Source organism: Tauraco erythrolophus, chromosome 17 (genome assembly GCF_009769465.1).
Source record: "Tauraco erythrolophus isolate bTauEry1 chromosome 17, bTauEry1.pri, whole genome shotgun sequence".
Taxonomy (NCBI): domain Eukaryota; kingdom Metazoa; phylum Chordata; class Aves; order Musophagiformes; family Musophagidae; genus Tauraco; species Tauraco erythrolophus.
The window spans coordinates 5,003,911-5,027,224 of NC_141481.1; the positions used below are offsets into that span (position 1 = coordinate 5,003,911).

General features: G+C 37.8%; 2 protein-coding genes across 5 annotated transcripts in view; one reads left to right on the plus strand and one right to left on the minus strand.

Moving 5' to 3' along the window:
* The window catches only part of BMERB1 (bMERB domain containing 1), a 52,350-nt gene extending 43,204 nt beyond the window's left edge, over window positions 1–9,146 (plus strand). Inside the window, exons 3-6 of the mRNA XM_086622080.1 lie at window positions 2,373–2,446; window positions 5,592–5,706; window positions 7,381–7,463; window positions 8,894–9,146. Of these exons, the coding sequence (XP_086478206.1) occupies window positions 2,373–2,446; window positions 5,592–5,706; window positions 7,381–7,463; window positions 8,894–9,006 (385 nt within the window). The 3' untranslated portion in view covers window positions 9,007–9,146. The remainder of the gene's footprint in view (window positions 1–2,372; window positions 2,447–5,591; window positions 5,707–7,380; window positions 7,464–8,893) is intronic.
* MARF1 (meiosis regulator and mRNA stability factor 1) overlaps window positions 1–23,314 on the minus strand; it is a 136,034-nt gene that overhangs the window by 94,838 nt on the left and 17,882 nt on the right. For 2 of the 4 annotated variants that reach the window (XM_086622206.1, XM_086622204.1), the window contains 8 exons: window positions 22,796–22,998; window positions 22,061–22,288; window positions 21,037–21,267; window positions 20,714–20,926; window positions 19,864–19,924; window positions 19,641–19,769; window positions 18,477–18,647; window positions 15,500–17,953 (listed from right to left, as the gene is read on the minus strand). In XM_086622206.1, the coding sequence (XP_086478332.1) occupies window positions 17,721–17,953; window positions 18,477–18,647; window positions 19,641–19,769; window positions 19,864–19,924; window positions 20,714–20,926; window positions 21,037–21,267; window positions 22,061–22,288; window positions 22,796–22,998 (1,469 nt within the window). In that variant the 3' untranslated portion in view covers window positions 15,500–17,720. Of the gene's footprint in view, window positions 1–15,499; window positions 17,954–18,476; window positions 18,648–19,640; window positions 19,770–19,863; window positions 19,925–20,713; window positions 20,927–21,036; window positions 21,268–22,060; window positions 22,289–22,795; window positions 22,999–23,314 lie in introns of those variants that run through there. The other 2 variants (XR_015222628.1, XM_086622205.1) reach the window with 2 other exon arrangements.

Sequence of the window (23,314 nt, forward strand, 5' to 3'; positions counted from 1 at the left end):
TGGAGAGTGCTAGCTATATGTTCTGCAGTCAGATTAAAAAAAACCCAAAATAATGGGAAGAATTGCAACTACAGTTGCAATATGAGGCAGTACCTTTCCCACAAATTGAGCATAAGGGCTGTAGGGACTACTGAACATCCATGATCTTGCTCACTTGGAACATACTGCCAATGGTATTTTAAATTCCTGAAAATCCTGACAAAAGAGCAGTGACAGTAGCTTTTGAGAGTTCCTTGAGAAGGGCAAGGAGCCAAACTGTTACAGTCAAGATTTTAATTAGTATCTTTTAGATCTTCCCAGAATGAAGCCAAATCTACCTGACACGGAAAAAAGAACATCCTCTCTCTGTATGTCATGGAGATCTCTTTTGTAGAAACTCAGTGTTCTCTTCACTAGTTGAGGGTCTAGTCCCTAGGTATCATTTGAATACAGCCGTTCAATATTGAACATTTCTTGCCAAGAAACTGTCATCTTTATTAACCATGGTAATTTTCCTCAAATATATTAACACTCATTATATTAATGTGACACCCAAACTTTAGGAACATTGAATGGATAAGGAGCTGTGAGGCTTGCTCATATCCCAGCACATTTTGAATATTGATTCTCTTGAGGCAATAGTGTTTAAGATTGTTAATTGATAAAAGTAATTTCAGTACCATTTAGCATGATGGATCTCAAGAGTAAAACAGGCTTTGCTTGTGACCAGCATGAATAATATGGGGAGCCCAAGTAAGAATAATCATCAGTATAAACATCTCTGCCTCCAGGTGTCCTAAACACAGCAGTGAACCATGGACTAGCCCGGAGGCTAGCATGCTGATCTTCCCAATAAAAGTAAGTCTTACAAGACAGATGTGTGGTGGGAGAGCAGATCCCTAGTGGAGGTGACAGCGGCACCTAAACAAGGAAGAGAGGTCAGCAATAAAGATTATCATCAGGGATATTTTGCCATCATATTTTGGGAAGAGATAGTAAAAAGGCAGCAGGAATAGCTGTCATAGCACAGTGACAGCAGCGGAACAGGCAAAATAGTATTAACCAAAGCAGCAAATAATGAAAGGATCAACGTGTTTTAATAACATGAGCAGAGCCCCTGCAGGACAGCTCCCTGCAGAGACCTGCATTCCATGCAGAGACAGCAGGGAGAATAAAAGCTCTTGGGTTGTGATTAAAATCTTACTTGTGCCAGAATCACCTACTTTTTCTACTCCTCACTTAATACAATAATTTGACTGCATAATCCTTTGTGTGCTCACTCTCATATACACACACTCTAATTTCTTGAGTTTCTTCTCTTGAAATACCACTGTGACAACCCATATTCTGATAGCACTTCAATTACCTTCAGGTGCTTAGGCAACAGGCAATCTACCCTTCAGGCACAGGATTATGAAAAAGCGACTTGGAGATCTGCAGGCAAGGATAGTGTTGGTGACATCTGAGTTGAAGAATATACAGTTAATCGCAAAGGCCATTTTTTTTTATTCTTCAGGGCATGATTTCAAAATGGAAGCCCCTGATGCAGCCCTCAGAACCAACACCTGAGCCTTGGCTGCTAAGGCAATAAAACATCTGCCACAAAGCTAATGCTGAGGTTTGCTAGCTTCCAGGGGAATAATTGAGTACAGCATCTCTCAGGATAGGTATCAGTTTCAATAAGAACTGAAGGTGCAGTTTCTGCTAATGTTACAGTTTTTTTTAGTTGTCTTATGTGTCTTATTAATGGACTTTCTACACACATCAAGGATTTGAAGCACTCGTGCCATTTACCCAAGGCACAAGACCTCAAAATAGTTAGATGGGAAATTATGACAGTTTTCAGATCTTTGATATCAGGGCCAAGTTATTAGTGAGGTCACAAAGAAAGTTGGTAGTGGAATATAAACCTTGTCTTGGCTGTGCCAAATAATGTATTAGCTTCTGCTGCCCCTTCCCAGGCTCCCTGTTAATCTCACCTTTGCTCTTTTCCCTAGTGAAAACTGTTGCTGCAGTATGTGCAATATGGCACACCTGTCTTTTTAATGGCTATTACATATACAGATGCTTGTTCCAGAGTGACATTCAAGAAAGCAAAAGGCATCTGAAGTCATCTGCAGTGACAAGTATGACCTACACACAAATTAGATCCCAGTAAGACAAGTGATCAAGTGCTTAACAGGCATTTAATATTAAATACCTTTTGCTATCTGTTAAAATTGCTGAATGAACAGTATCAGCATCCCAGGGATTTCAAGCTGATGCAGAGGTCCCAGGCAAAGGACAGTATCATGTATTCATATAGTATCATATATTCAGATGAGATCTGGCTGATCCCATCAACACAGGATGGAGTTTGCATGTCTCTGACCATGCTTTTTCTGTTTCTGCAGGATGGATGACATCCAGCTGTGCAAAGACATTATGAACCTTAAGAAAGAGCTACAGAGTTTGGTAGCAATCCCAGGTAACAGCTATCTCCAACCCAATATTAGGATAATGTTTGGGTGATGCATGAGTGGGGATGGTGTCAGGAATACACCTCTGCCCCTAACCGTCAGAAGTCTCTCCCCAGGGTTGTTTCGTATCTCTTTCCTCTAGTCCTTTTTTTTTCTTCCCGTTTTCCTTCCCATCTTTAATCTTCTGGTCTCTACATTTCTTTCCATGCTGTATTTCACTGGTCCCTTGGCAGCAACCCTGCAAACATCACTCAAGGTGCACATTCCTTAGTCCTTGCACTCCCTTGGCAATCTCAAGGGAACTAAGTGGCGTGCAGATTGTCAGGTAGAAAAGACAGAGTACTGGGATATCTGAGAGAAAAGGGAGAAAGGAGAGGGATTTATAACCATCGCTGTGAACCTGATTGTTTCCTCCCTAGATATAACAATTCATTATCACAGTGGTCGTTAAATTTGCCTTCTAGAATAAAGTAAAACAGGTTTCTATAAAAAGCAAGGGGCAGAAGTCTGCTTCGTGTTTTACCTTAATTCTCTGCAAATTCACTACTCTAAGGAGGGACACCTCCAAACTTAAGCTGAGACCGGTGAGGAATTTTCCTTCGCTACAGCTTTGCTAGTTTAGATCACTCACAACAGCCCTACTCTGTTGAAGAAGGAAGCACAGATGGCTCCTGCCAAACACTCAGCAACTGCAGTGGGCCGTTTACACTAGATATTACTGCATGGCCTCTGGCACCCTTCGGAAATCATTTGCTGTTGCCTAACGATTGATGACAAGTTTCCACTATCCTTTGGTTATCCTCATTTTCCCCCCCTTACAGTTTATTTAAAGGACAACTTTCTCCCCAGAAAGGAGAGAGAAGGTCACTCATGAAATAGGAAACAGGGGTTTACTTTGAGGCCACATGTTCTTAGTTGTGTAAGAACTTTTCCACTTTTCTTTGCACCCAACAAAACTGAATTCATAATCTATCTTACTTGTTCTTTCTTTATATTTCTTAGTTACTTATAGGTCACGTTTTTGATTTCTAATAACATTGTTGGTATGTTATTGGTTTAAGCGGTATTGGAAAGGATTATGAATCTTAGAAAATATCTGTGAATGATTCCTCTTACTTCACCTCTTCTTATCTGCAGCTTTCCTACTCACACTTTAAACTTACAGTTAGGGTTGATTGATTTTCATTCTTTTGGTGTTTGTTTTTTTTTAAAAAAACCAAACCTTTTAGAAACTATTTTACAGTCACAAAGTCTTAAGCAGAGATCCACAGAGAGCAGTTTCTCCTTAGCACTTGGCAAATCTCAGCAAACTTTATGCAAAGTTCCAGCAGCACCACCTTTTGGCAGACTCACAATAAGAATATTTGGTCTTAAAAACAAAGAAACTGCTGGCATTCACATAGAACTAAGTGCTGACATAGTGTGTGCCTAACCTAGAAAAACACTTTCTAGAAATGGGTTCATTCGTAACATCTTTATGAGAATTTTCCTCTTAGTATGCAGATCTGTGTACAGACACCTGCTCTTTGGTTTCGTTAGACACGGTTTAGCCAGTTTCAGTAGACATGGAATCAGTCTTTTAGTGTACAGAGTATGCAGTACTTTGCTGTAATTCCAGATGCATATATTTGGCAGGCAGTTTCCCGAAGGATATAATGGGAGAGCACATCTCAATCTAGGAAGAGGATAGATTGAAAGGAAGTAGAAAGTAGCTTCTACCTTCAGTAGTGAGAGGAGGAGATCCTCTACTCCACAGACTTAAGAGGCAAAGCAAGAAAAACAGTGATTTGTAAGCATTCTTTTTTCTCTGCTGCAAATTCAGCATTAAACACAGGAATTCTCCATAGGTAACAATGTTGAGGTCTTGAAATCTTCATAGTATTCAATAACCACCTTCCTTCATAATTTCTAAATAAAACTCAGAAAATACATGCCAGACAAAGCAGCCGTATGTTATATTACAAATTATTTCCTCTGGTACTGGCAGACCATAATTTAAAATCCTCCAAGGAGTATGACTTTCTGCGATTGGGACTTACAGAGTTTCATTGTCTTGAAAATATATTTAAGGTTATTTTCTCTCACTTACTAAAGAGCGGATGCATTGCAGAAAGCGTCCTGAAGCCCCTGATCCAAAATTAAGCTGTATTAAACAATTATTTTCAAATGTCTGATTTATTTAGCTGTTTAAAATATAAGCTCAAGCAGCAGACATAACATAGCTCAGATGCAAACCGCAGGCAGCTTTCCTTTCTTCCCACAACTCTTACTGTACTTGATTTTATGGTTCTCTAAATGCTGTTCTACTGCTCAAAACCAATATTCTTAATTTAATGAAAAGTGTCTTCTCAGCTAATCAAAATTTTCAGCTTCTTGAGGAAATACGCGGGCTCAGATTTGCCTCTGCTGTCTCATCTCTGCTCCACTTGCTATGTTTGAAGATTTCTGTCTTAACTACATTTCCTTTATAACCTTAAATTACAGCTCTGTAATCCCTAACATTCTTCAGTTTTAGTTTGTGACAGGCACATCTTTGATGTCAAAAATCGTTGTTTATAGACAGCCTGGTCATTACAGACAGGCCAGCTAACAAGAACATGTATTACTTACTCTGATTTTTGAAGCACAGGGAAAATAAACACTTTCATTTATTTTTCCACATTTTACAGTTGATGCTATTTGTGTGGATTTGCAGCTCACTTGCCTAACCAGCATAGAAAAAAGCTTTGTACTCAACAGCCAAAGCTGTCACAAAATACAGAGAAATGGTTCCTTTTGGTGTGGTCTCATTTCCCCTGAGATCAAAGGGAGTTTGCACCATGGATTTTAAGGAAGCATCCTGGATTGTTTTCTTACCAAAGCTCTTGAAAAAATTCAAAGCAGCATCTTGCAGAGTAATTTAATATTAAAAGTAGGCTTGGCAAGTCTCGCAGAGTCTCCAGACCATTAAGCTGATCAGACACAACAGCAGCAAGTGGAAGAGAGGAAAGAGGCAGTAACCAGAACTCAGTGAGGTTTTGGTGACTCAGGTCTGAAGAACCATTGATTTCAATCAGCAATTCATTCTTACACATCTGCTATGTCCACCGCCCCAACCCCTGCCTCACTCCCTAGAATCCAAAGTAATAGTCTCTTTTCTCTGGTTTTGACCAGAAAAAGAAAAAACAAAGATGGAGAAACAAAGAGAGGATGAACTGATTCAGAAGATCCATAGACTGGTACAAAAAAGAGATTTTCTTGTTGATGATGCAGAGGTGGAGAGATTACGGTAAGAACTAAAAGCAACTGAATTTACTAGTGAGATTTTACAAGTCTAATACTACAATGGAGTGAGTGACAAAATTTACATTGGCATTAATGGGAGATAATTGGTCCTTTAAAACAATTTACCAAATTAAAAGCCTCCTTCCGTTTCCATGGGAAAAACATTAAAACTAGATTACTGCACTTCTGTGACTCTCTATCCCATTAATGGTGATGCAGTCATCTCATCACTACAGCAGGGTTTGGTCTCCTGCTTTCCTACCAGAAGATGTCTTGGCATTTACCATTAAAAAGAGGAGGATTTTTGCTGCTATCAGAGGATCATCTTGGCATGAGAAGTAGACATGAAACGAAATTCTACAAGGGGCATATTTGTAAACATGTAAAATCTGCTTTTTTCTTTTTTTTTTTAATTTATTTAACAAATTATTAATGTGGTTGGGTTTTATTATTACTATTCTCACTCTGAAAAAAAAAAAGAGAATGCAATTACTAATACAGGTCTGCCTAACCTAAAGCATATGTGAGTTCAGAACAGTTTCATCTCAGTATCTTAGTCCAAAGTTGCTGATAAACCTGTGGTCTACTTCAAAAATTAATTTCCAGCTGTTGCACTGAGATCCCAACACTATACAAACAGTCAAAGTTTTGCTGTTACTTCCCCTGTCTCTTTCAACAGTAAAGATTCAAGGACTCATAAATCCATTTATCTGAAATGACAATCTCTCTTCCAACACTTCAATTCTAAGCATGCAAAGGACAGGAAAGAGGAAAGCTTGCCAAAGTCCTGCAGCTGATCAAAGAGAGCTGGCCAAAGTCAGCAGCTGACAAGAAGCCTGAGCTAGTAATGTAATCCAAAGCTCTCAACTGCTAGTTTGATGTGCAAGTTGCAAAAACCTCAGCAGCACCAGACAACGCAGAAGCCTAGTTGCAGGCTACTGAAAATGTTCTGCTATGCACTATGAGGACGCGTGAACACATTAGTGTCAGTTCACATTTAAGTAAAACCTGAGGCTTTTCTTTTAAAACTTGTGGTAATAGAACCTGCCTTTCCTCTAAACTGAGCTATTCAATCAGTGCACTCATTGTTAATGTTTAAGTTACAAAATAGCAAAGAAACTAACATGGAAATATTGTTCATAGATACAATCAAGGTTAGCAAAACAATCTTTTTATTTTGAGCCTAATGCTGTCATTTTCAGGCAAAGGGATATATACTTGGTTTTGGTAAACACTAACAGCAGAAGACCATGAGATCCAGTGTTTTGTCTGGGCAAGCCTTTAAAAATAAGCAGTAATCACAGCAGTATGTATCCTCTGCTTAACTTAGTAGAGGAAGCATGGCAAAGCACTTGACACCAACTTTAAAACAGGTGATACATTATGGGTTAAATCTGCTGACTAGGGAATATAAGGAATCCCATACTATGAGACACAGCTGAAGAACCTTGGGGGAAATTCTGTCTCTGAATTCTACACTACAAGAAGTTTGTTACTGTTTTAATTTAGGCAGATATTTTGCTCTTTAATAAGCAGCAAAATTAAGTGTTTTTTAAAAGAACAAAGTAGTGAATTGTTTACTAATGATTTGATCCTAGCTACTCTAGCTTTTACTGTCCTGTTTGCAGAGAAAACATTGATATTTCTGTAACAGATTTATTGTCCTTTTCTCCACCAGAGAGAAAGAAGAAGACAAAGAGATGGCTGAATTCCTTCGCACCAAGTTAAAACCTTTAGACAAAGCAACACAATCTCCTATCAGTGAGTTCGTAAACATTAAGAAAGACAAGAATAATAGGAAAAGCTCCAAAGACAACTGGATAAAAGAGCATTTTTAAAGGCCATGCTGGGCCAGCCTCTGCCAAAAGCTAGGTTAATCTAGCTAGATCACTCTGAACCAAGATAATACAGTGTCAGAAATTGCTGGCCACTTAGAATTCAGATGCCCAATTACCCCTTAAAACTGAATCTAAGTCATCTATAGCCACTTCAAAATTGCTTTGTATGTTTTAAGCATGCAAATTATATTTGAATACACATTGCCACAACCTGCTTTTGTAAGCAGTTTGCCAATCATTTTCCCATCTGGTTCTGCAAAAATAACTGGAAAAAACCTCTCTTAAGATATATACTGGGATACCTGAAGCAAAGTTTGCTGGTTTACTGCAAGCAAGATGCAAACTAGATAAAAGACTGCAAACTTCCATGGCTGCCCCAGATTTCTTATATCTTACCAGCATAAATAGACTTTTCAGTCACCTCAACCCAAATCACTTACGGACAGAACTGCAAACACATCAATTTCTCAGGAACTTAGCGGATTACATGATCCCTTGGAAGCTTTTAGATGCAACTTTCAAACAAAACAGACACAGCACAAGCTCTAAAAGTTAAGAGCTTGATTTTGACCTGTCTTGAACTGAGCTCTTGGGCAGAGCAATAGTCAAGTGAGAGTTGTGCCCTTAGAAAGTGGATCTGGTCCACCAGCTGAAGAGGTTTGTATCCAAACACACTGCCATTTTGCACAGATCAAGATTGTGCTAAAGAGTTTCCAAAGGGATGTGCAATGGTTGTGAAGTTCAAGTACAAGGTTGATAAAGACATTTTAAGATACATCACTAATTATGTGTACCCTTTTAGTCACAGGGAGCATGACTTATCTCCCTAGTTAGTTTACTTCATGCCATTGCTTTTAAATGCAATGTTAAGAGATAAAAAGATTCTTTTCACCCTGAAAAATTAAAACCTACCTTTATCTTATTCTCCTAATTATGACATCCAAGTTGATGAGAGAATAAACTCTAGCAATATTTTTGTTCAGCTCCTTAGTTATTGGGGTTTAAACACAGTAAGATGACTTTCTGTGAAAGGACCTGTTACCTGACCCTATGGCTGTGAACAGAGACACCTGGACTGAACAAGATGCAAGAAGTTTACCGTCTCATTGAGATGTCTGGATTCTTTAGCCCTTCTCTCTCCTCTGAGGAGATAAGACTTCCAGAGCAGTTTGAATCCATATACCAGCTTGGTTACTAACAAAGTGTTAGATGTATTGTTCAAACAAGAGCTAAAAAAATTGGGAAGAGAGAGAGTGGAGGGCAGGAAAGGCTTGCATTCTTTAAGCCAGGAAGTAGAAAGAAATAGTTTGACTAGTTCTTCATTTTAATGGTGTCCTGTTTTGAACATTGCAGGCAGTCCAGCAGAAAAGAAGGCAGAACCTCCTCCAAGCAAGCCCACGATTGCCAAAGCAGGATTGGCTATTATTAAAGATTGTTGTGGGGCCACACAATGCAACATCATGTAGCTCTGGGCGCTCTACCATGTTTGTCTTCTCAAATGTTTTCACTGAATGAAACTGTAGGGTGAGGGGAACTAACGGCATCCTGCTAAGGGAGTCAAGAGCAACTGGTACAACAGTAATATATGGAATATACAATGGCAGGTTCTTCACTGTTGCATGGATCACTCAACACGCATGCCTAAAATCAAAAGAAATCTATATAGTGGCTGTCCAGTGACCAGAAAAGATCTGTAGTAGAGTCAACAAAAACACTCCAGCGATAAAACTGAATGAAAAGAGAGTATATTTCATCCAGTAAGGTGTAAAACAACAGTTTTAATAGGCCATCACTTTGTAAGAATTTCTTGTACACTTTCCCCCTTGAAAAATAGCGCTCAAAAATTGCTGAAAAAAATTTTGGCTACTTTTCAAAACAAAAGCCACAAGTAGCAATGCTGTATATAGCGCAACTGATAGATGAAGCAACTTTAGGATAACTGATATTACATACAGAATACTTATCAAACTAGTGTGATGTTGAACTACTTTGCTTTGGAGTTTCACTTCCAATTCTTCCTAAAGAATGAGGATCAGTGACAAAGACAGTGCAAGTAGAGATAGATTTTTATATCCAATACAATTTCTGAATTACTCGAGTCAAATGAACATTGCTAGCACCTGGGAAAATAAATCTGGTAAAGCTTTAGCAAGCTACAGTAATCTGCAAATAGATGATGTAGTCTAAAGCTGTGTCATTTCTCTTTTAGATCTTCATCTCACATGGAGTCAGAGAAATACTCACCCAGAGAGTTTTGTCCACTATTAGAAGTTACGTACAGTATGAGATTATATCATCACTGGTAGGTTGCTGGGAGGAGAGCAGAAGACAAACAAAATTTAACTAATACTTAAATAATGCTTAAAACCACCTATTAATTGTATATTTCATGACCATAATAACTATAAACTATCAAGCAAAGGAAGACACTAGCCACCCAAGACAAACTGACCACAAGACAAATATACAAATACAGAAGTAGATATTTGTGGTAGAAAGATCACTTTCCACACAAAATGGGTTTAAAATTAAGGGAAATAACAGAAAGACTTATCTGTGTTTCACCATTAAATGTGTTTCTGGTCTCTATGCAGATTAAGCCTTGTGGAATCTAATATCTTTATATTAGCTGTCAGTAGCTGGTTTGTCTGTGTGATGGTATTCCATATAAATGTACTGTGATAGGTGTAAATAGTAAAATAAATGTACATGGATCTAATGTGGAAAATCTCAGGCTTAGAAATAACAAACAGACAGCGAAAAGTTCCTAAAATAAAGTTTTTCAAGAGGAACTTCCGTTTTGTGAAGCCAGCTAAGTGAAGCATGCACTTGTATACAAAGGAACCACAGTGATAAGAAAAGAAAAAAATAACAGCAGTTACCCAAAAAGGATAAACAGTAATGTTTTTTAGAGGAAATTATCTTATCAAGGATCAAGGAGATGGACGCCATCTAAAGTAACTCTGACTATTCTTGTACAAATAAAACCTAATCCTTAGCATCAGACTGATTCGATGAAGAACATTTGCATTTCCAGAATCATTTGTTTCAGTATTGCAGACTCACTTGAGACAAAGAACCAACGTCACTAAGTTCCTTAAGGTTTAAGGATCAAGGAGGAAAAAAAAAAAAAAAAACCACAAAAGGAGGAAAAAAAAACACTAAGACATGAAGCACTTTAATTACTTCAACCAAAGACACAGTAAAGAGGACAAAACATATCCAAAGGCTGAGTAGTCACATAGTTATTGCATCCTTGTTGATACATACAACATCACATTAAGCTCTGTAGCTGTTAGTACCAGCTGTATCCAGTTTGGGTTGAACTCTGTAGCACCTGTGTACATGAACAGAGTTAATGCATTTAAGAGAGAATAGACACTGGAGAGGAAGAAATACCCGCTTGCTTCTGTAAAATTCAACAGCTCTTGAATTCGCTGGTACTTAATTTGACATCAGGGGTTATCAGCATCTTAAGACGGGGCAGATGTTCAGTGCCATTAACAACGTCAAATGGGAAATTAGGGAAAAAAACAGTAGTGAAGCACCAAAATTAAAGCCTTAGGAGGATCAGCTGTTACAACCAAGTATGCTGAACACTGGTATGTATAGGGTCCTGAAGGACTTCACACAGTCTTTCAAAGACAAGAGGTGACTTCTGCACATTAGTGCTTAAACCAGGCTGTGCTGATGACTGGGGTGATCCTTGCGTGCTGCACAGAATCCACAGTCCCTTAAGAACAGTGAAATCGGTAGAACATAGGTTTGTATGAAAAAGTTTCATTAACACGATACAGGAACTTGACGTTTCTGGGATGCACCACTCATGACTAGGTACAGAGCCCCCTCCTTTACTTAAAAAGAAGAGAAAACACAGCAAGAATGAGTATGTAATATTTATATACAGTTAGCATTGGTAGCAAGTGCCCCAGAGAGACCTGAACTACAGCAGTACTAACAAGAGTGAAGTTCAGAAGTTCTAGCTTGGCTCAACTGAAAGGTTTTCTTTGTGTGAGTTTGTTTTGTTTTTAATGAGCAAATGTTTCAGTTCTGTTTTTATTTGGGTGGATTTGACAGCTTGTCTGCAGTGCACCAGTGGTTCCTTTAGAAGGGGGCCAGTGATGCTGCTTAGCAATAAAATCCGGATTTTTCAGACTGTGAGGTCAGATTCTTAACTGTGTTCAGCACTGGCTTACAGTGTTGTCCATCCAGAGCAGCAGAGCCCTAATGGCTTACTTCAAACCTAATGATTGTAATTAAACTTAGGAAGGAATTAAGTGTGTAAAATATTTTGGTCCTTGGTTTTTTTTTATTTTTTAAAAAAATCAAACTAAATCACTGAGTATGCCCAAGTACAATGAGGGGCTTTAACTTCCATGATCCTATGAACATAGGACATTATGCAATCAGCAGACAATATCAGACAAGTATCATCAAGTAACTAGCATAATTTCAGAGCTGATTTTCAGACACCTGTTACAGTCTTCAAAGAAGCCTCTTCTGGAAATCCCGGCCGTTTATCACTTCAGAAAGAAGGCAAGGCATCAGAAAAAGAAGAAAATTTAAAGAGAATTTGACACATTATTTCCTCTATGAACTGGTAAACATGGGCTATATTCAAGAAGGGATCTTGGTCTACTGAGAAAAATGCTGAAGTGCTATTTGTACTAATTGCCAGCTCTACCAGCAAATGGTTCCCTTGTACCATCCCCTAGGCCTACTGAATCTCTTCAGCAAAGTTAAACATATTTTCAAATAAACTAAGCTGCTGTGTTATACTTAGCGTGTGTTCTTCCTGTTACTAAAGGAAATAAGTGGTTGTGGAGTACAGTAGAATGCACTTAGAATCATGGAATGGTTTGAGTTGGAAGGGGCCTTAAATATCATCTAGTTCCAACCCCCCTGCCATGGGCAGTGACACCCTCCACCACACCAGGTTGCCCAAAGCCTCATCCAACCTGGCCTTGAACACTTCCAGGGATGGGCCATCTGCAACTCCTCTGGGCAACCTGTTCCACTGCCTCACCACCCTCTGAGTGAAAAATCCTGTTGCAGCCTTGCTCTCATTGTCCCAGCCTTCCTCCTGTGGGAAGCAAACACAATGAAATCAAAATTTGTATTAACAAAGTTTTGGTGTTGAGAGTCAACCAAGGACTAACAGCAATGGTATTATATCAACTGAATGAGAGGTGTGGAAGACCAGTTTCTCTCCTCCCCCATCTCCCAGAATAAAATAATTCAGTTCAACAGAAAGCTTTAAACATAACCCTACAGCCAACTGAGGAACCCTAAATCAAAAATCAGCAATACATAGGAGAGAGACTGCATCACCTGGACTTTCTCTGCCTATTTGTACCCTGGTGACAAGTTACCCATGTCTTGTTAACCAAGACATGGTTAACAGCAGCTAACAAGTACTTTCATAAGTACACCCCCTCCACCTTCTGGAAAGAATAGCACTTTTCCTAAAAACCCCTATTAAGTTGCATTTGACTGCAGGCTGAAACGCGGGGCTGCAGAAGGTAACTAGGGCTTGCTTTCACCATGTGGCTGGTGACCGACCGTAAGTCCACATGCAGTTCAGGCTTTGTCACACTTCGTCTTCCTACGCAGGCACAGGAGTATGTTTTCATGTGCAACTAAGCAGATGGTTAGAACAGTTTTCCCAATATTCTGTTCAGCTTGATCTCAAACCATGCCACTTGGAACTAAAACATTCACAGCAGACTGAAGTCAATTACCTCAAATTATGAGTTTGAGTTTATTCTACACAAGGTATGTAGAATAGATGTATTTTATCCATATCTGTATCCATACTTCCTGCCTCTGAAGCAGTTAAAAATCTTTACTGGCATTTCAGAGGCCGCTCTTGGAAAGTAAGAGTTTGACTACTGGCTCCAAAACCGAAGAGATCTCAGACTTCTTTTACAGTTAAGACTGAATTAAAATTCCAGCTGAGAATGAAGAGAGACCTTGCAAGTTAGATTCACTAGTAAACAATTATCATAAAAAAATGTTTCCGGTCATGAAGGAAAAGTATTTTTTTTTATTAAAAAGGTATTTGAAAGAATTGAGTTCAGAATTCTTTCAATAAACATATTTCTCTTACAGTAGAAAAAACAAATTCATTACACAACCATCTAGAGAATGTGTTCTCCAGTACAGAGTCTTCTGAGATGTGTAAATAAACCAAGTTGCTCTGTGTGGTTTACTCCTACCAAAAACAATGGAAAATTTCTCAGTGTTCCAACACGTATTGTAATGCCAACGTTAGAAGTAAACCAACAGGTCATTACCAAACTCTCACATTTCAGGAGCAGGCTGAAGAATAGCAAAGCAATTTTTCTTCTGTTTGGACCTTGAAGAAAGGGCAGCTCCCTTTCCTATTCCAGACCCAGCATGTATTCCCAAGCAGCTCAAAGTCCAAGACACTCTTCCAGGGTAGTCACACGTTACTTAAATGAACAGTCCTACTCTGCCCCAGCATAAATGCTGCTGTTGTTATCAAAGTGCATCTTATGCCACATAATCCCACCAATCCTGTAAACAGCCAGCCAAGCAGGCTGCTTTGGAAGCAGATCATACTTTACTTTAGTGTTACCAAAACCACTACTTTAAGGTCCACTTACTCTTCCATTTATGAAGATACAACACTTCACACAGGATCTTGAGAACACCTCAGTACATAGACCTGGATCCAGACAGCCTAGGCAACAATCTTGCAGTCTCAGAAATGAATAAGGAAGTGTCTTAACTTCCCTTCCATTTAAGCTTGTATCCTTTACAGCATCATTAGTTTCTCACCTTCCATCATGACTTTGTAAAACTTTACTAATTTAAACAGATGGCTTAACAGTAAATGAGAAGGAAAGAACTGGGAATGTTTGCAACATGACAACAAAAGAACAATTAAAATCAAACTCACCTTTTGAAGGTAATCACATACCAGACACTACGAGAGATTTTACTCATGCAGGCTTAAAACATTCAGGTCTACTGAAAGAATTAAATTAGAGTGGCGATTATACAGCTTGTAGTGTTGTTTAAGATGCTCTAGAAAGTTTTTATGAATTGCCTGCCCCTCCTTTTCAAGAGTGATGTATATTACACTATTTATGGAGAGTTTCTTGCTAAGTAAGTTTTTAGGTAGTTACTTTAAAATTGTTTACTGAACAAACAAGTGCTCTGCAAAGTGACATGAACGCTTACCAAGCCAGACACTTGCTCTAGCAGACTGTTTCACTTAACAGTTCCATTAAGTGAGAACATGTCATAAAACCACCAAAAAACGACAAAGTCAGGAGCAGCTCATTCAGGTCTTTACTTTTGTCCTTAAAGCTGTGAAATGACAGAACAATCCAATTTAGTTGCAGATTATTTTTTTAAATTATTTTGTTAAATTCTGAAGTAAAGTTCAAAGCACTCTTGAGAAGCTGCAAAGTAACTTGCTTGCCAGACTTGTAGTTCCTGGATAATTACTATCTTCAGCAAGCAGGAAAACAAGGCTATTTTAACTCAAAAGTGACTTGTTAACTTTACTGCACAGTAACACTCCGTATGACATGATCCACATCATTTGTAACATTTCAGAGAGACTTTGGAACACCTTACTGGCACCTGTTCCATTTACGTTCCTTTCTCAATTTTTTCTCTTTAGGCTGAAAAAATAGAACAGTTTCCTTCTAAACCAAACCCTAAACATTATGTTGTATGAAAAGCAGTAAGAGGTGCTGAGTACGTCTGGTAACAGCTGAATTTCAAAATTTGGGAAAATCCTCATTTTTCACAATAGCAAGATGTAGACTTACAGTGTTTCTTTGGTCTTCGCTAAATCCCAAATTTTAGCTCTCTGCTCTGTCTGGATAATTAAATTTAATGTGACACAGCAAGTTAAGGATTCTAGGACAGGTTTGTTTTTTTTTTTTCAGGTCTTCAGACAAGGACAAGAGTTATGCTTGCTTGAAAATTTTATTGACACAACTGTTTGGTCCCAACACACAAAACAGCACTTGAGCCACAAAAGAAAAGTGTCCAAACAAAGTAGACAGCTAAGAAAACAATTTTTTTCTCCTCCCTCCCATTCCACAAAAAAGATAGTGCATAAATTGAGGGCTTCTGTGACTTTTTTTTTTAAACAGACATGAATCTGAAGTAGTACATTTAATTGTTAAATTAAAGAATTTAATGGTTGTAATGCTTTTATATCTGTAAGTGACATAATTCATTTAATCCTTTGGATAAAAAAATATATTGCAATTCAATTAGCTATTTTGTTACACTATGAACACAACTTCTCAAAAGTATTATTCTATTACTTTCAAACAGCGATTTCATCAGAATCACACATGAACCCAGAAAAGATACGCTGACCTCCATAAACGGTACAACCACCACACTCACTTTGACAAATATTGCATTTTCCTCTGAAGCAAAAACCTGGTTTCCTTTAGAACTCCAGTTGACTTGTAGCTGCACCTCACAAAAATTTAATTTCAGGTTGGTCTGTTCTCCAATGCATCCTCTTCTGAAACAAAGACCTAGACTGATCAGTGTTAACCTTATCAAACTTAATGTGAAAGCAGATGTTCTTGCATTTAACTCATTAAAAGCATTCCTAGAAAGCTTACTTCTAAATTTCTTTTTCTATAGCAGTACGCCTGTAGAGGTTTACTAAGGACTCAAAATACTGTGCCATAATGTTCAGAAAAAACTTCCAAGTGTTTCTCTGCATTCACAATGGCTATAAGCTCACTACTGGTAATACTTGCCTAAATTTAAAAGATTTTATAACAAAATCTGACTAGTAAAATTCTGTCTATAGCCATTATCCAGTGGCATTTCCTGTTGTTGGCTGAGAAATTAGAGCCTGTGTTCCATCTCTTGTATACTACAATAGAATCCACCTAAAAAATATTCAGTTGGCTAGTGGAAAACCTCTAGTATAGGTTCTTTCAATACTACAAGCAATTTATTTGCTGCCTGGCAAATACAACCCATTGTAAATGCCATGGTTACCCAGAATGGGTATAAAGTCTCATACACAGGACATTTCTGCTAACTAGAGTTAAGGTCATCCACTGACTTAACCTCCCTTCCAAAGCTGGCCCTTTCAAAAGCCAACACAAGATACCACAAATTGAAAAATGCTTCCAACACTAGGAGTAAGTTTTAGAATAAAAACAGACACAGCTAAAAACCAGCACATCAAAGAATAAGCTTCCCATTTACTGAACATGCTTAAAAATAGAAAACAAGGTTAAGCAGAACAACCTTAGCACTTCCACATGTAGTTAGAACTTTCCTTACAGGTGGAAATAGCATCAACACCTTCCATCACAAAACATTTTAATAAGACCTGCTCCATTATCTGTAATTTATGCATTAAATGCATATTTCAGAAATATCGGAATCTTCTTAACTTCATTTCTAGACACAATAAAATGTGCGTGTCTGTATCTTAAACTCATAACACCAAGACAGTCTTTTCCTTAACCAAATCCATGCCAGACTGGAACTAAACATAAAAGGGAAGCTTAAAGCATCAATGTGCTAGAAAGCTCCTAAATGGAACTGAAAGCTACAGAAAACATTTAAAACAAGTTTTACAAAAAAATCCACGCAGTCTTCTACAGACATCTTTAGACAAAAAAATTTCCAATGCAGTTACAAGTCATCTGAAAGGTCAGAGAACAAGTTTCTCCTCTGGAGTACAATCAACTCCCTCACTCTCGTCATTTCAGGTCAGCGAGTTAAAATTTCTCAACAGGCTTTTGAAAGACAGATCATGCATTTAATTAATACTGTCTGAACAATACTGGTAAGCAACAGCCTATAGAATACAGTATGCTACATGTATGATTACACCACCAACGAGGCTCAAAGAAAATAAAATCTGTTCCATTTTAGTTGAATTAATATTTTGCTTTTACTGAACACACATTTCTGAAAAACTGTAAAATTTAAGAATAATTTAACGAATGCCAGAATTTTTTTCAAAATAATAGAAAAAATCTGCTCTGCTAACAGCTGTGTTCAGTGTAAAAGGAACAAAATCTTGACGGAATACATTAAATACAAATTAATTCTTCTAGGCCTTTCATTAAAATACATCAGGGCTAGCAAATAGCTTTACTTTGTGCAGAGTCCATAGGTATTTATTTGTCTTTCATACTAAAAAGAGTTAAAGCTTGGTTACAGGTGCAAGTGAAAAGTTTGCTGCCAATTTCACCTTGGTTTTGTGTTGCTTTTTGGCTGGGCTGTCCATTGCTTCCTTGTTTAGTTGGGTTTCAGAGGACTGACATGGAGGCACTGAAGCGTTCTCTGTGGCGCTAGATACTACAGAATCAGAGGTCAATTTTTCTTGAGCTGTGGTGACAATTCTTTGTTTTTCTTCTTCTGTTAAAATCATTATCTCTAAAATAAATAAGATAACTCAATTTATTGCTCTGTTCTTGAAAAATAAAGAATGTTTCTCTGGCAAGAGGCAATAAAATATTTAAAAAGAACTTGTCAGCCTGATTAGAAGACAGAAGACATGTCATGTTCACCTCTGCAGCTGATGTGATGTTTGCTTCTGGCTCTGTCTGCATCATGTACTATTTAGAAGGTTTCATTCTCATGCATTAAGTCTCTCAGTGCTCAGAAAAGCACTATAAAATTACTGTGGTGAAAAGGTTGCTACAGGTTGGCAAAATGCAATGTCAGTGGAGGGTAATGTCCCTATAGAATCCACCCCAGAGAATCACAGCAGGGTACTTACTGTCAGCACTCAAGAGTTTCTGATGGAAGCCACCTGCATTTCCAACACATCCCATTGTGTGACATATATGTACTACATATGTATGTATTTAAATTGACCATTTGTTTGATGCTTTATTTTCCAAATTGTATGAGTTATCATCCATAAGTAACACAAAATAGGCAAGCAAACTCTTACCAGAGAGAGGTGCAGGGCGTTCCTCAAACTGAATGAGGTCTGCAGACTCAAGAACCACTGGATCAGGTCTCAGTTGTGGGGATGGTAGGCAGGAAGGAACTGGCTCACACAAGAGGTCAACAGGAGACGTATTTGTGAGGCAAAGAAGTTCTTGCTCAGTTTGATTAGAAACTACAAAAATAAGGGAACATCTTTCAAGGTATCTGTAAGCTGTGAAGGTATCGCTATTTCTGAGCTGGCAAATATAAAGTCTTCAGATGCGACGCTGGGGATTTGAGAGCTATGCTGTATTTTAAATTCTAATCTCAAGCTAGTTTAATGAATGCTAGCTAACCTCAGATTCAGTCAAGAGTTACTTAGCTGGATCAAGAGCATCTAATTACTATACAGCTGACAAAGTAGTAGTATGTTAAACCTATTGCTTGCCTGAGTAAATATACACACCTATAGTAAAATCTGGTATTTTCCAAACTTGAGTAATTGAAGAACAGTTGCAGAAACAAGTTCTACAGGAACAGCCTTTAACAGAGAAGGGACACCAGTTACCAGACAACTGCCCTGCAGACATATTCTATCAACTATTATGTACTATCTAACACATTGGTAAGTTTTCAGACTTCTGAAATAATAACTCAAGAATCATTCCACAAGTTCTCCAACCTAAAAGAATTGGAGACCAGAGCAAGATACGAACTGTGAGGTCACCATTTCCCAGTTATTTTTATTTGGAGACAGATTTATACCAAGAGGACTGACATTATTATTTGCCAGTAAGTAACGACAAAATCAACATAAAAACACTACGGAAGAGCCCTATATTCTCATGAGACTACAGGAGACATTCCTAGCAGAAGCTGCTACTGACCATTTTTTCTCATTAGCTTAACACTTATAGACTCAAATTTCCACTAAAATCCATGGAAAACAGTACTCTAGCAGCTATATATATACACATACTGACAGCTGAGGACAACAGATACCCTTGTCAAGAGAACATATGCCTAACAATATACTTTGGGAGAAGTTCAACAGCTTTCAAGCCATAAAGCACTTCTACAGAAGTTCAGGTTGACTAACTCACACAGCTTTCCCCATGCTGCTTTGATTACTCTGCTTATTTCCCCTAAGATAATAAATTTCTTCTACAAATCAATTTTGCATTACCATTGCTAGGTGTTCCTAGTCTTAGTTCCATTGATGAAGTAGATCCTGGGGTCTCCATGATACGTCCGTTACTATCAGCAAGTTGATTTCCATGATCAGCAGGGGGAAAACTAGGTGAGCTAAAACGAGCTACAAAAAGGCAAGTTCATACAGTTTGTTTACTCAAATCGCCTCTTAAAGAAAAAAGGAAACTAAGATACTGCTCAAAATTGAAATGCCTTACTTTTCATATCATTCTTTAGTACCACAATTCTTTTATGGCCATGTCCTTTAATCCAGACCACCTATAGAGGAAAAAAACAAGGCAGAATTCAACATCAGCACATACTAAGCTCAAAGCCTAAAGCAGCTTACTCACTGCCTTCCATCTAGCCTTGCACTGACATCCCCTCTAAACACAAACTAAACCATGTTGCTAATTTGTACTACACTACCCAAGCAAAAGCTTTGTCTCAATAATTAATGCCAAAGGCAAACTATAGGGCTAGAAAGTGAACTAACTACACATTAACAAAACTGTATGTTTAAACATGGAGTTGCAAAATTCCATTTTGTCACTCTCCAGAAAGATTAATTTACTTACAGGAGAGCTCATAGCCATAAACTGAGTCATAAAATTATCCTAGAGTATTTAGGACATGTGGATGACAAGATGACGCCACAGCAAAATTCCATTATGTGACACTTCTAACAAGGTCCCACCGCTTTTCACTCCTAAAACCAATAATCTACCCTGATCAAAATGAAGCTTCAGTACTGTACAGTTGTTCATTCATTTAAGACAGAAATCAAATATCTCACTTGATAAAGATGCCAAGGATGTTTGCGGCCTCACTAGGAACAATTCTTCAGCAAAATTTGACCAAAATATATTAAAAAATATTATTTTTTTTAATTACACAGTCCAGATTTCTCAGAAGCTATTAAAAATACAACTGGTATAAGCCTCCTTGGAGAAGGTAATTATTCCTGTAATTCACACCAATTAACAGAAACCACAGTTTAACCACAGTATAACTATTTTTAATCCATGGAGAAATCTCAATGTAATTGCACAAAGCAATTCTTCACACCTGTGGAATTGCTCCCAAGAGCTCTTCTAAATTATTGCATCCATATGCTTTAGGTTGCAGCACTTCTCCCGTGTATTTGCTATATGCTACTGGGAACTCATGAAGAAAAATCTGCTGATAATGGTAAGTGTGAAGTAAGGACCTTACATTCTTCGCAAACATATACAGATTTGTAAGCTTCACATATTCTTCTGCTGCACCATTGGTAAAAACCTATTATGAAAAGAAAAGGGAAAGACTTGGAATGTATACTTCTGTATCCTCTAGTCACAATATTGTTTTGAAGTACAAAACGCACCAGAAAGGAAAAAGAGCCTACACACCTCAACCAAGTAAGGCAGACTCTTCAGGAGTTCAGTTAAGGTCATAAATCCATATTCACATGGATTAAGTGAAGTACTATGGATTGTTTCATAGTGCTGTTTAAGTTGTTCAACAGAGAGAAAGGATGTTCCATCCCAGGACATCAACAAGACCAGTAACTGGGCAGTCAGAGTCCGCAGAGATTTTCTATTTATCAGCTGAATTTGCTTGCCAGACTCTGTGTCAACAACCTAGAAAAATGATTGGTAATGAAGTTAGAGATTAGTTTATAAATAGGTTGTGTAGCTGGAGTTTGAGCACAGCTGTATCTGATATTACACACCAGCATCTGATACTCCCCTAGCCGAAAGTACACAGGATAAAGCAGCTTATTACATTGAAAAATTTACTTTAAATATACAAAAGCTGTGTAGCAGTTTCTGTCCACATGGCAGACATGGTTTTATTCTTTGTTTCAAGCCAGCTGGATCTGACTGAGCTCCAGCCTCAACACCAGCTGCTGAATTAACAAAATTGGAGCAACTAAACCAGTATACCCACGTCCATGTAGACGTAACCTTTTCCACTGACATGTAAGACATGTAAGACCACCTATTTATTTATATTCAGAGTCAAAACCTCAAATCATAGATGAAAAAAAGTTAGGAACATAAAACATTAGGAGACTGATAACTACTAGAGTTATCAGGAAATTACTGCTTTTGCAGTTAGAAGTCAGGTGGGAAAAAAACTATTTGTATAGTTAAAATAAGTACTATAATACATTTTTTACTTATTATTTGCTAAATAAACATGAGTTTTCCCCAGAGAAAGCTGAAAGGTGACAAAAGAACAAAGATCGTAATTGGAATACAGAAGCTACATTTAAAATCCCTTTGGAGTTCCCCCCTGCTCCCCAACTTAATGAAACATTATTTCTAGAGTACAACATTAAGCACACCGAGACGTGTAATGAGACAGGAAATTCCTTCGCACAACATTATGTACCTTTCAGAGCAACGAACGACAAAGATAAAAGATTACCTTTACAACATGGCAAAGTTTCTGCATTAAAGCTGGTACTGAGCTAACATCATAGTCATGCAGACGCAGTGTGTACCCAAAAGTTTTACTGTACTCTGGCAGTAGGTCAGTCATCATAAGGCAGTTGTCTTTCTGAGACCGCAGCAGTTTAACAAACTGGGCAGCAACTGCTTTGACTTGTTCCACTTCTGTGAGGGTGAGAATTTTCTCCTCCCCACATTCCAATACCTACAAAACAGAAATTACCCTTTGTTAAAGTGATTTATCTAATCTGGATGAAAAAAAGTGTAACCTGCCACTAAAATTCAGTGCTTGCAGGCAATCATTTGCTATGTAGCATGGTTAAGTTACCTCAAAAGATATCTATATAGCAAGCTAAACTATCTAATTTCTGAAATACAACAAAATAGCCAATTAAATGGTTATTATTTTTTTAAAGCAAGTTTAACACAGCTATAATGAAACTTAGCATTAATTTTGATGCACTGAATTTTCTAAGTGTAACCCAATTTAGAAAACTTGAACTTGTTAACAAACTCAGCCTGAATGTGCTTAAAACCCTTACACCATGTTACGAAAATAGCTATATCAAAGAATTACTTAAATACAGCAGGCCAGCATTACAGATGCACAGTTTATAACTCACACTTAAGTTAATGAGAAATATAACTCCTGCTGAAACAGTTGTACACATCTCAAAAATGCTTTAGTACAGCTTATGATTTTAGAACTTACAAGTAAGACATCTGGTATGGCTTCAAAGAGTTCAAGTAGTTTTGTAAAACCATAGTAAGCAAGTTTGCACTGACGACCAAAGTGGTGGTGATAAGAAGGAATAAATTTATTGAAGGGCATTCGAAAATGGGGTTGATGGCGCAGCAAGTCTACTACCTCTTTAGAAAACTGTTTAGTTCTTTCAATTTCTTCTTGTGTACGTTCTAAAATTAAAAACCAAGCAAAAGCTATGTACAACACACTTATAAAATGCAACAAAGTATAATAAGAATACACAGTGGTTGATTTTCAGCTTAAACACATATCACACCAAGTCACTGAAGACTTCTATTAAGCTTACATGTTTAAAGTCCAAAATAATCAGGTGATCAGGACTTTAGAAGATACTAAATAGCCAAATACATTGGTATTTTTGCTATGTGGAAACAACTATCTCTAATCATTCCACAGAAAGTTTAATGTTACTGTTTCTGTCTCTAGTTAAGTGTTTTGCCACCTGCTTTCCTGTCTGTTTCATTA